Below are 13748 nucleotides of genomic sequence, written 5' to 3' on the forward strand. Positions count from 1 at the left end.
ATTGTATTATACAGTTTTTATTAGTTATATACATATCTCGGAATTAGGGTCAGCATTCAGCAACACCAACCTAATGCCACCTATAATTGTTTTAGGACTGATTATATGTTTATATATATATATATATATATATATATATATATATATATATATATATATATATATATATATATATATATATATATATATATATATATATATATATAACTCCTAACTGGTTTTCAGAAAGTTTTTCCGTATTTCGTTGCGAGTCAGGCTATTTGTCAGTCAATGTAGCAGCACCCGTTGCGAGTCAGGTTATAAAATAATCGATGTAGCAACACTTTGCACATGATTTACAGTAAAAAAAATAAAAATCAAAACATTTTATTAATAAAAATAAAAATAAAAACATTGTTTATATTATTAAAAACATTCAGAATGTTTTTAAAAACATTCAGAATGTTTTTAAAAACATTCAGAATGTTTTTAAAAACATTCTGATCAATTAAATATGCGTTATTGCGGTTTTTTTTTAAAACGATTCATTTGTAATTAAATTAATGGTTTTAACTTTCTGACAACATGGAAATGTTGGATGAAAGTCAAAAGTAGCTAAAAGTGATGTATTTTTGGTAAAAGAATCATTTTTTACCTAAATGTACTCCCAAATGCAACAATGTCCTAGGTTGAAAAAACCATGCTGATTCTGTGCACGTTATTATTAGGGTGGTGCCTAAAACTACATTTTAAAAAAGTGTCTTCATAAACCTTTATATCATTATTATCTTATTTATATATTGATAATCACAATATTGCCATGACCGCTTTTTAAAGTTTTAGTTTAAAGCTTCAAATTGAATCAAACAGCAAAAAGTATAGTAATAAGTTAAAAAACTTTATTGAGAAATCAAAATCTAAAAAATTATATAATAAAGAAAAGTAAGAATCTTGCATTGAAAATTTGGCTGAAATTCTTGTATTGAAACTGGAATTTAATTCTTGCTCATTATATTCAAAAAAAATTCTAAAATTTTCTACAATTCTTTTTGTTAATAACTTTGCGGAGACAAGTTTTTGAGTTATTAACAAAAAGATTTGTATTAATTCGTATTCAACATCTTGTTTAGACCTTTAATGAACCTATGTTTACTGAAAATTTCAAAAAGTAGGCTTCTTTGTGCTTATATGTAATAGTATGTAATGTTGGGTTTCAAGTAAAGCAAAATTATAAAAAAATTTCATTTTATAAAAAAAGTGCATTTTTACAAGTTATTTTTGCAATAATTTTATTTTACTAATAAAAAAATTAATTGTCAAAATAACTTTAAGTTAAGATTAAATCTATTTTACTATACAGTGCACATATAAAGGGTGTGAGAAGACATTTTTTTCGACCCTAATTTTGAGGGTTATATATATATATATATATATATATATATATATATATATATATATATATATATATATATATATATATATATATATATATATATATATATATATACACATATATATATATAGATATATATATATATATATATATATATATATATATATATATATATATATATATATATATATATCTATATATATATATATCTATATATATCTATGTATATATATATCTATGTATATCTATGTATATCTATATATATCTATATATATATATATCTATATATATCTATACATATATATATATATATATCTATATATATCTATATATATATATATATATATATATATATATATATATATATATATATATATATATATATATATATATATATATATATATATAACCCTCGAAATTAGGGTCGGCATTCGGCAATGCTGACCTAAAAGTGTTTGAGGTCGGCAAAAAATTGCCAACCTTGTTTCGGTGTTTTATGGTGAGACCTTTGTATCAAATATTTTTTGCCAATCTCTAAAAGATTGAGGTGGGCAAATTATTGCTGACCTCTATTTTCCTAATTCTGAGGGTTGTATATATATATATATATATATATGATTGAGATTTTTATATATTATACAACCAATAACATTATTTATCAATAACAAATTCAGCCTTACAACCACTATAATGTTGTTTTCATTAAAATTTATAGTTGCATGTTTAAAATGTTTATTTCTAAATATTGAGTTAATTTTCTTTATTAATATATTTGAGACTATTTTAGCACCAGAGGTTTTGGCATATGAACCTATTGATTTTGGTTCAGATATGTGGTATATTTCTTTTTTTTAAAGTTATTATTGTTGCTGTTATTTTTAGTTCCTACTTGTTGCAATTAGTTACTACAATGTTTTGTAGATTTTTTTTCAATTTTTTTATTTTTAGGAGTATTGGTGTAGTTACTTATGTATTGTAAGTACTATTATTTTAAAAAAAACTTTTAATGGTTATGAATGAAATTAAAAACTAAAATTTATGATTCACCATTTTTAGAGTTCGTATCATAAACTATTTGTGATTCAAAATCATCTTTACTTAATGATTTGATTCTATTTGGTTAAATTTGGTTAATAAACTTTAATTAAGATAGGATTAATTGATCAATTAAATGTTTGCAAACATATAAAACAAACTATTCATGTCTTATCTTCCTAATAGTATCAAATCATTATGCTGTATAATTTTTGTGTATTCATATTATCGCTATTTTAATATAAAAAAAGTTATTTTTTAAATTTAAATATGAATATTGATTTGTATCAATTTTTATCAGGTTGAGTGGTATTTCTCCATTTGCTGGAGATGATGTAATGGAAACTTATGCAAATATAGGAATGGTTGAATATGATTTTGATTGTGAAGAATTTGATGATGTATCAGACTTAGCAATGAATTTTATTGAAAAATTGTTGGAACGTAGACCAAAGTAGGTCAAAAGTACTTTTTATATCACATATAAGTTATTTAAATATTATGTAATAATACCAATATAATGTTTTTATTTATAAGTTATGCGAAGACTTAATTTCTTGCTGTAATAAGGAAGTCTTTGGAACAATCAAAATCTTTACTGTACCAAATATCTTTCAGACCTGATCTGTGTACACATGAATGCCCTAATGATCTGTGTGCACATAATAGCCCTAATGATTTGTGTACACATGATAGCTCTAATGATCTGTGTACACATGATAGCTTTAATGATCTTTGTAATATATATATATATATATATATATTTTTCATCAAAATTTTTGGAATTAATCATTCAATAGTAGTTATTAGCTATCAAACTCAATACCTCCTTTATTCAATAACCGGGTACCCTGGTACTCACTTAAGTTATTATATATGAAAGCCGGGTTTATAAACAATAATAAAACTGTTTCTTAAAGTATTTTTTTAATTTCAATACATTGCCATAAAAAATAACAAAGAAGTTAATTATTTCACACACTCCTCACATGTCGTGGTCGAAACACAATGCTCATCACAAATAGGGAACTCACATATCGAATAAGGTTTTCAAGTTTTGTGACGTTTTTTAAATTCGCTTGTGAGACAAACATGGCATACCCCAGTAATCTTTTTCCTTCGGTTGAATCGAGTTGTACATGGGGTTTAGAAGATTTAGATGCTGTTTGTTGCACATATGGATTTATAGCTCGACCAAAAAAACTTTCAATTGCCACTTTAGTAGTAAACTGTCTCATGATTTGTGGATTATGCAAACGTTTTTCAACAAATGGAGTACACAGCTCTCTGCCCAGTTGCCGATAAAACAATTGTTGCTCATATGACTTTTTTGGAAGCACTTTATTATTCTCGTAATAAAGGATATATGCTGCAAGGCAGGTAACATCGAGAATATTGTAAAAAAATGCTAGAGGCCACCTTTGAGTTAATCGTTTAGTAGTATATTTACCAAGCATTTTATCCATTGTGTCAACACCAGCTTTTGACCAGTTGTAAAATTCAATAATTTCTGGTTTTTTCTTTGCATCATCACCGATCTTTGCTACCTGATGCATTGATGATAGCATAATCATTGCTTTGTTTTTTTTTGGACACATAACTGCACATGGTTACTTCTTCATGAAAGCCAAATACGGTGGATAATTCTTCTTGGGTTTTCAATGCAGTCATTGCTGGTGGAATGCACGTCTTATTTTTCTTTAAAGTGTCAACAATTGTTAGATCCCAGGATAGTAAAGATTTTGCCAATGATAGAGTTGTGAAGTAATTATCCATTGTAATGTTTCTACCAAATCCTTTGTATTGTGCTACCAAGTCTTTTAAAACTCTCTCACTAACATTTTTCTCACAACCAGCACTCAATTTTCTAGTGTAAATCTGACCTGTGAGAGGGTACGAGTTTTCTGCATCACATATCCACCATACTTTAATTCCATACTTGGCTGGCTTTGATGGAATATATTGAGTGAATTTAGTTCGACCCCGATATGGGTAAAGTTGCTCGTCAATGGTCAGGTGCTCTGTTGGGTTATAATGTTTTGCTAAATTACTATTAAGCATTGTCCAAATGTCTCATATTGGAGCAGCTTTATCAATCTCCATGCGTTGAGCATGAGTATTGTCATTATCAAATTGAATTAAACGAATGATGTTCCAAAAACGATTGATGCCCATTGCTGCGTGATAAAGTATGGATATGTGGCAGTACAACTGCCACATATCCCTTGTATTGTCAGTATTTGTATTGTTAGTTGTTGGCACCAGAGGTTATCAAAATAGCCAGGAATGCATAAAATTCCTGAAGCTCTAAATTTTTCCACACTAGTTGTTTTTTCCCTGGATTTTTTTCATTATGTTGTATATGTTGAGTTTGCTTTTTTATTCATATGACATATAATGATATCAGCCATTTCTGGAGTGAAAAATAATTTGAATGTATCTAGAATTGACAGCATGTTCGTATTTTTTTTAGGTCCACATCTCTGTCGCACAATATTATGCCTTGCAACTTGATGTTCATTTTTTGGTGTCTCAGCCCACTTAGTACCATCTTTTGCTGTCATAACTGGCCCACTAACTGACGTTTCTAATTCACTTTCTTCATGTTTGTCGTTATCATCTTCTATTTCACTTTTTTCATCTTCGCCGAGTGCATTCTCATCAACTTTTTGTAAAAATATATACAATATATAAAACATATACAATATATACAATATATAAAACATATTTCATAATCATTGTTGCATAATAGAAAATGGAATTATAAATTACCAGTATCATCAAAATCCGAAGCTACTACTTCACTCTCTGGTAAAAATTTATCATCATCACTATCCAACACGTGGCCATTGCCAGATTTCTCACCATCAAATATTTCGAACACATTTCTATTGAAAAAAGTTTTCAGTTTATTATTTTACTTTTTGATTAAAAGTACAAAACAATTTATTCAAAAATAAAACAAGGAAATCACTCATTACCGTTAAAAACATGATAAATCCATCCATCATCCATTGTATTATCCATCACTGAATAAGACTATTTACTTATAGTATTATTACTTCCTAATAAAGAAAAAAAACTTCTCTTTTTCACAAAAAATTTTGTTATTTATAATTTTGTTCTTTTCACTACACAATAGGGGGTACCCGGGGATCCGGTTATTGAACGAATGGTGAAAGTTTGGTTATTGACCATACGGTTAAACCTGCATGTGTTTAAATGTTAATGTTTTTTAGTTTGTAACTAATTATTTTATTTTCTGGTATGCTGAATGATGAAAAGGAAATATTTCTTAGCTTTAGCATTAAATTCCTATATTGAGATAATTCATATAATTGTAATAATTTTTTATTTATTTTAAATTCTATATAAAAAGTCTTAGCTTATAAATAGATTTTCTTGAGGCAAGATTATAACTACATTTTCTTGAGGCTTAAGTTATAAATACATTTTCTTGAGGCAAGTAATTATCCTATTGCAAAGTTGGTTTTGATTGCCTACCAGTGTTTTAAATTGATCATTCCCTTTAGAATACTCTAAAAATGGCCACTTGGGTAACAATCTGAAATGTTTGGCACATTATTACTTTTGACCATAGTCTATGTAATTCTCTTAAAAGAACAATGGGATTGTTTTGGTTTGTGATAAAGCCAGCTCAGACCAGAATAAGTATTGATCCTCAGTATAATACTTTTTAATAAAAGACAGCAACACTCTGAGTAAACATTTTGGTTAATTGTAAGATTGCTAGAAACAAAGTATGGTTTTGACACCCCTCAGAAATGCATCAAACAAACATATTTTGATTAAATTTTGCAGTTTTTCTATAATTTACTCTGGGAGGTGTTTTTTTTTTACGTTGCTTGAGTTAAAAATTTAATTGCCATGAACTGAGCTTTGAGACAAAGTTAAATATGACGGATCATTAATGATGCTCAATTTTCTCGCAGATTTTAATTCGGGCAATGTTATATTTTGCTAACTCTTGCTTACTGGTTGTCATTTTGAAATGGTATCTGTGTTACATTCAAATTTGCAAGCAGCCTGCCTTTGAGAAACTCGATTACAATAATCAAACATGGTTATGAGGCACATGATATTTTTTTCATCATTTTCTTGGCAACATGACCAATTTCTTTAACTATTTTATAACCATTACTATTTTCAGCCCATGATTATGTTGAAGATGGTTTACTTGAAATATTTTCTATTTTAAAGTGGTCTTGAGTAAACTTTTTTTTCTTAAGATCAATTTGCTAAATAAAATGTAATGTAATAATAAAATCATCATTTATCATATTGAAATTTAACTGCAGTTTGACAAAAACTTTTAAGTTATTTACAATTTGTTACAGTTTCGATATTCTTTATAGTATGTTTTTGAGAAGATTTTACTCTTATTTGGTACCGATAATCAATATAAATCAATTGATATTTATTTTAACAAAAATAACAAATTCTGATAAGATTTATAATTTTATCACTTGTGAGTTCTGAAAACTTTTTTTGGCTTTCGAAGTTGTTGGCTTTGGAACAGTTGGGACCAAATCACTTGATGCACAATGTTTATTATTAAAGCAACATCTTAAAGTTTAATATTAATCTAAATATAATTAAATTAAGTTTAATTATAAATCTTATAAGTTACCTTATTATAGTTTTTTTGCTTTTCAGTTTTCAGAACTTTTTTATTTTTAAAGCTATTGTTTTGTTTTAGTTTAAAATTTTATGATGAAAAATATTGTTTTAAATCAAGAGGAACTAAAAAGTTGTGATAATTTTATAAAGAAAATCTGTTCAACAGTGTGGCAAAAGTAATGATAAGAATAATACCATAAAAACGGTATTGACAGTATGATATGCAGGCCCTTATGGTATATTGAAATTTTTTTAAAAAAATTGACTCCCAGCATACCTCTGAGAAACTGCTAATTTCTCGCAGGTGTGCTGGGATTCCTAAAAACTGTAAATTGCATGTGTCTGGAAAGCATCAAGATAATTAAGAATCCCAAAGCTTTAATGTTTGAGGAAAAAAACTAGATGGATAAAAAACTAGACGGATAAAAGTTTTTGAACATGAATGAACAAGTACAGTAAAAGGATGCAATTTGACTGAATGGAAACTTATTCAGTTTTAGGTTTTGGCCGATGGAAAAAGAAAAAATAGTTAACCAGCCATTTTGAGTCCCTAGCTGTCATTGAAGAGAGATCATATTTAAGATTGTGGCTTCAAAAAATTGAAGGTTCTTTAACGTGGCTAAAATTACAAATTTTTGAACATAGGGACAATACAGCAATAAGATTTAAAGTTTTTTGTTTGAAAATTTCTCAAAAAGGAAACCCTTCTATAATGTTTTACTAGTATAGCAGGTGCTCTATCTATACATATACTGTCTAATTTATCCCAGTTATAACCATCACAATAATAAAAATCCAGTTTTTTTTTTTTTATTTATCATTTTGGTTTGTTTAGTTAAAAGTGAATTCTATAAAGCTCACCAAGGCATTTTCGTGTTCTTGTTAGTATCTGTTTATTGTATTGTGTGATTATTTTAAACATAAGTTTTACATAAATATATAGAGTTTATAAGTATTTTATATTAAAACATATTTGAATACATTTTCAACTAAAGTTGTTTATATTATATTTTTTTAATAAATTATAATTTTATAAATATTATTTTTTTACCTTTTTTGACATTTAAAGATTTTTAATTTTTATTTTTAAAGAGATAGAATGACAGCATATGAAGCCTTTGAACATGATTGGATTAAGCAACTAGAACAAGGCATCACAGCAGAAGATGTTGTTCTTGCACAAAATTTGAAAACGAGTCAAGGTATTATAAAGTCTGATGTTATAGTTTCAGAAAATACAGAAAAGCCAAAACTAAAAAAGCAGGTTTCAGTTGAAAACTTTGATAATTCTTCTGTTAATGAGTCAAATAGTTCTTGTAAAAGTTTATGTGGAGAAACAAATGATAAATTGCACGATAATAAACTAATGGAAAAACAGAAAAATAGTTTGGAAGTTAACACACCTTTAATCGAAATTATTAATCATACAGATAATGATATATCTGATGATAAAAATATTGCAGTGATTGAAGCTAATAATATATGTGAAAATTTGGATAAAAAACATTTTGCAGTAAAATCTTCTGAAACTCCAAACACCAGTATATCTAAACTTGATGTTTTTGAAGTGCCAGTTGAAGCTGAGGATGTTCCGATTTCCGAACATGTAAAAGAAGCTATTCCTGTAATTATTGATCCGAAAACAGAAGAACCTCACGATCATCCAACAGCAAATACTGATCAGTTTATTTCTCAGAATGAAAAATCATCTAGTGAAATATGCGAAAATGAGAAAGAAAATCATATCTCTTCTAAAATTTATTCAGTCACCAATGATCAACATATAGATGATATAACTTCTAAAAAATGTTTGATTACTGAAGAATCAATTATAGAAGATATTTCCTCTAAAAAAAGTTCTGTCTCCGAAGATCAAAAGGAGATTCATAAAAAAAGTATTTTATCTGATGATACTAGTGTAAGTTCAAAATCAGTAACTAAGACGCCCTCGTTTTCGCAGAAAAAAGAGATCGAGAGTGATGATTCAAAACAAAAAACAAATCGTTTACCGTCAAAGTTTGCGTCGATGTTTTCTCCTGAAACCACATTTGAATCAAAAAATCATACTGAACATCATATCAAAAAAGAAACCACATTTGAATCAAAAAATCATGCTGACAATCTTATCAAAAAAGAACGTGTAAACAAATTTGAATCCAAGTTATCAGCTGATACATATGTATCACCCACCCCAACATTAACAAGACCTTTTAGTCCTTCAAATACTAATCAATTATCACAAAATGTTTCAACTAGTCCATGGATAACCAAGAAAAAAACAGACTTGTTAGAGAACAAGACCATCCATAGCTCTGCTGGATCCCCTGGTTCCCCAGGATCTAGAAACTTTAAAGGTATTTTAGAAATTGAAAAAAAAGCTCCTGTTGTCGCACGAAATGTAGTTACTCAAAAAATACCTGGCGGAATTGCAGCAAAAATGGCTAATAAATTTACGAATAATGAAGAGCCTGGTAGAAATCTAATTAAAACATCGGTTAAATTAAATTCATCAGTTACGTCTGAAAAACATAATAGTGACGCAGCTAAACCTAAAATAGAAGTTAATGCTGTCTATGATCACAGTGTCACTATTAGCCAGGAACCTATAAATTCTCCACCAATCGAAAGTTCGAAAGATACGGCGAAATTAAACATTGAAGAAGTTGCTCTAGGAAATAATAAAGAAGCAAATATGAACTTGCTAATAATAAAATCAGACAATTTCATTCCTGATATTCCTTCAGGTTCAAATCCAACGAGTCCTGTTATTGAAAAGAATAATTCAGTTTCAACTCCTATCGAAGAAAAAATAACTCATAAAATCGACTTGAAGAAAGTAGATACATTTAAACCTCCGCCTAGATCTACAAGTCCTTTACCTAGAGTTGTCAGCCCAGTACAAAACAGAGTGGCTCAATATCAGTTAAAAAAGAATGTGGATAATCATGTTATTACCAGTTCAGATAGAGATCATCCGCATCAAAAAGAAGCTGATGATCGTCATTCTCCTTTACCTAGAGTAAGTAAAAAAAGCGAGGAAAGCCGAATTAAATTGGGTGCTGATCATAATCCTCCTTTTGTGAAAGTCACAGAAGACGGTCGTAATCATCCTTCTGTGAAGGTCGCAGAAAACGGTCATAATCATCCTTCTGTTGTAGATGTTGCAGAAGACGGTCATAATCATCCTTCTGTGAAAGTCAAAGAAGACGGTCATAATCATCCTTCTGTTGTAGATGTTGCAGAAGACGGTCATAACAATCCTTCTGTGAAAGTCAAAGAAGACGGTCATAATCATCCTTCTGTGAAAGTCAGAGAAGATGATCATAATCATCCTTCTGTAAATGTTGCAGAAGATGGTCATAATCATTCTTCTGTGAAAGTCACAAAAGATGGTCATATATCCCCAACTGAAGATAATATAAAAAAGCTGATTATTGGACCTAGTTTTAATGCTAATGAAAATAAAATCAAAATGCAAATGGGTTCAAGTGGTTGTATTCAAATGAATTTCGCTACCAATAATTCTCACGGAGGAAACGAAGAAAATGGAGATGATATCGAGACTTCAGAAGACGATGAAATGAAAGAAGGAAAATCTTTCCAGCGAACGATGTTAAAAGATACTAAAGAAAAAAGTAAGAGTCTAACTCGGCGTACTCGTGGGGGTACGGGTGAAGGATCGCCGCAGGCGCAAAAGAAGAATTACCGACGGTTATATGTGTCAAAAACTCGAACTTTGAGAGTTGTGGAACCTTCAAATTGCGTAAATAATGATGCTGCAAAAATTATGCAAAGAGTTGACAACGATGTACTTAAAATAGAGTTTCACCTAAAGTCGACGGACCTCAAGCTTCTTCCTTAAATATTATGTTACTTTGCAGCATTCTAAGAGAAGTGCAAGTGGCATGAAAAAATATTTTGAATGGGAGAAGATCAATTTGTACCTATTGTAGAGTGACACCCATCGAAATATAATTTCACCAATATATTGTGTAATCCAAGATCTTATGGATGCACTTATATATCTGTTGCTATAGTTGTTAAATCACTTTAATGAAATGCGAACTGCAAACCTCGGATCAGTATTTTCGCATAACTTTTCTATATTGTTACGTTATTTTTGTATAATATACCTTACCGTTTAATGCGGTTAAATATATAAACGCTGTGAAGTGAAAACAAATACTAAAAAAGTAATTTTGTTTGTTTTAATCCTATTTGTTTATAAAGTTGTCTTAGATTTCTGTAAATGGTCAATATTTTAATGTGACAGTTTTTTAAAAAATACCTTTAAATAAGAACCAAGTATTAATTTTTGAAAAAAGATAAAAGATCGTTATTAATCTTTGATATTTTTAAAGCTGGTTTTTTTTTATGTCTTTTTATTAGTTTTACTAAAGAAATAGGTGTGTGTGTACATATATATGCACACGTTTATCCCCACAAGTTTATACACATGGCGTTGCGCATAACGCAACCATCCCAAAAATGTTTCATTTTGAATAGAAGATTAAGAAAGATTATTTAAAAAAATAAAAGAATGTTGTTACTAAAACAATGATAGATCGCAATATTTACTTCAATATTGTGTTGGTTGTATGTTGCAAAATCTATTTTTCATTTATATTGTGGGACGATCGATTTCTTCGTAACGCCATTCGTATAAATCTTTAAGCAATTTTAGGAAACAATTTTTTATAAATTTAAAATTAAAAAGTCTTTCAAAGTTTCAAAATTATAAAAGTGTAATAAAATTGTTTGTAAAAAACGTTTGTAAAATTACTGAATGAGACAGACGAAAATCTTAAAAATATTCTTTTTTAAAAAGATATTTTTAATAGAATGTTGTACATTAGTATCTTGCCGAAGTTTGGCTCTTTATATAGATTTTTTTTAAATAATAAAGTCTATTGAATCGAACGCCAATAATTACTCCAAACACACGAATAGTTTTTTCCTAATTTCTCTATAACGCTATATTATAAGAAGTTTTTATTATTATTGTGATTTGCAATAGTGATCTAAACCTTGAAATTTGAGCAGCTGCGGCGCAATGCTCAGAGAGCTAGCTTTGAAGCCGAAAGGTTACAAAACTTGGTTCGTGCTCCGGTCATAAAAGCAATTTTCGCGAGGAAGACTGAAGATTTATCATTAAATGCTTTTTCGCGGTGCTCTATTGCAAGACCATTATGTCTTTCTAGAATAACAAATAATAACAACACCGACAAAACATTTAAGTCAGTCTTTGTTTATTAAAATAGCGAAAAATTATTTTCTTTTATGAAGTAAATAATTAGTTTTATAAATAATTCATTAAAAAAGAAGAATAAGTATTGAATATATTTAGCGCTAATAAAAATTGTAACTTTTAAATGCAAAATAAAATTAGTGATTTCTGAATTTCTACAGGACAGAGTTTACTGGAAGGAAGTTTTTCTTAACCATGTTTTTACAAAATTTTCAAACTGCCGTTAACGTATGGCACAACATTGGGTCAAGGTATGGGTAAAGATTGTCAGCAAACTACGGAAATGCAAAATATTTTGCTAACTAAAGCATAATTTTTTACTAATTGAAATATAAGTAAATTTCTATGTTATTATTTTATATAACATCAAATGTAAATACATAAACTAGTAATGTAAATACATAATGTACATGTAAATACATAATGTACAGTAAATACATAATGTACAGTAATGTAAATACAAAATGTAAATACATAAACTAGGGGAGACCGGGGCTAGTTGGCTTAATTTTACTCTATGAGCTCTGTAGCCCTAACAGTACATTTTTTAAAAAATAACAAAGTGTAGTCTTAAAGAGTATGGATTAGGGTATCTTATAAAATTTGCATTCATTTACAAAAATAAATTCTTGGGGTCTTTCCGACCCCTCAAAAAAAAAAAAAAATTGCGCCAACTTACCCCACCACGGGGTAAGTTGGCGCAAACTATAAATATGATAATTAATGCACTATCAAGTGCAAAATAAATAGAAATTTTTTTTTAATTTAATTTTTGCTACAATTTTATCCCAAAATTTAATATTACTTTTAGCTGGTACCAAATATTAGTCCGTATAAAAGCCAAACAGTAGACCACCTTTTATCTGTGGAAAAAAAAACTAAAAAAAATTTTTTTTAATTTTTTTGTAAGAATAAATATTTTCAATATTGTTAAAAATTAAAAAAAAAAAATAATAATTTTATAAAAATAAATATTTTTTTCCATAGTAAATGCTATGAGCCAACTTACCCCGTGAAAAATTTGTCAACTTACACCGAAAGCTTTTTTTTTAATAAACAGTCTATAGATCCTGAAAAACGGTAGCTTTGAAAAAAAAAGTCTGACTGGATATAGTAAACCAATTGTGACTGGAACTTTTACAATAAATTTTTTTTCATACGACTAAATATTTTCTTTGTAAAGTAAAAAGGAAGCGATGTTCTAAAAGTTACGTTTTTGCCCAAAAAACGCATAAATCTCAATATCTCCCATGCGCATGCGCGAATCCTGACAATACTACAGTGAATGATGAAATGGTCAATAAGGAAGTTTCTGAGTAATTTTTGTCACTTTCTGATGAAAGGCTCTAAAGATAAACGCAGTTCGTCAACTTGCTCCTGCGGCCAACTAGCCCCGGTCTCCCCTACCAAGTTCCTGTAATTATATATAACTATAGGTTAGACAGATTTAAA

The 13748-nt window shown here is 28.5% G+C and overlaps 1 protein-coding gene across 3 annotated transcripts in view; it reads left to right on the forward strand.

The window, feature by feature from the left end:
* Positions 1 to 11408, forward strand: part of LOC100206535 (serine/threonine-protein kinase dst1) — a 34004-nt gene extending 22596 nt beyond the window's left edge. For all 3 annotated transcript variants that reach the window (XM_065810332.1, XM_065810333.1, XM_065810331.1), the window contains exons 6-9: positions 2160 to 2208; positions 2321 to 2347; positions 2709 to 2861; positions 8141 to 11408. In XM_065810332.1, coding sequence (XP_065666404.1) covers positions 2160 to 2208; positions 2321 to 2347; positions 2709 to 2861; positions 8141 to 10910 — 2999 coding nt within the window. In that variant the 3' untranslated portion in view covers positions 10911 to 11408. The remainder of the gene's footprint in view (positions 1 to 2159; positions 2209 to 2320; positions 2348 to 2708; positions 2862 to 8140) is intronic.
* The last annotated feature ends 2340 nt before the right edge of the window (positions 11409 to 13748 follow it).

This window comes from Hydra vulgaris, chromosome 11, assembly GCF_038396675.1.
Source record: "Hydra vulgaris chromosome 11, alternate assembly HydraT2T_AEP".
Taxonomy (NCBI): Eukaryota; Metazoa; Cnidaria; class Hydrozoa; order Anthoathecata; family Hydridae; genus Hydra; species Hydra vulgaris.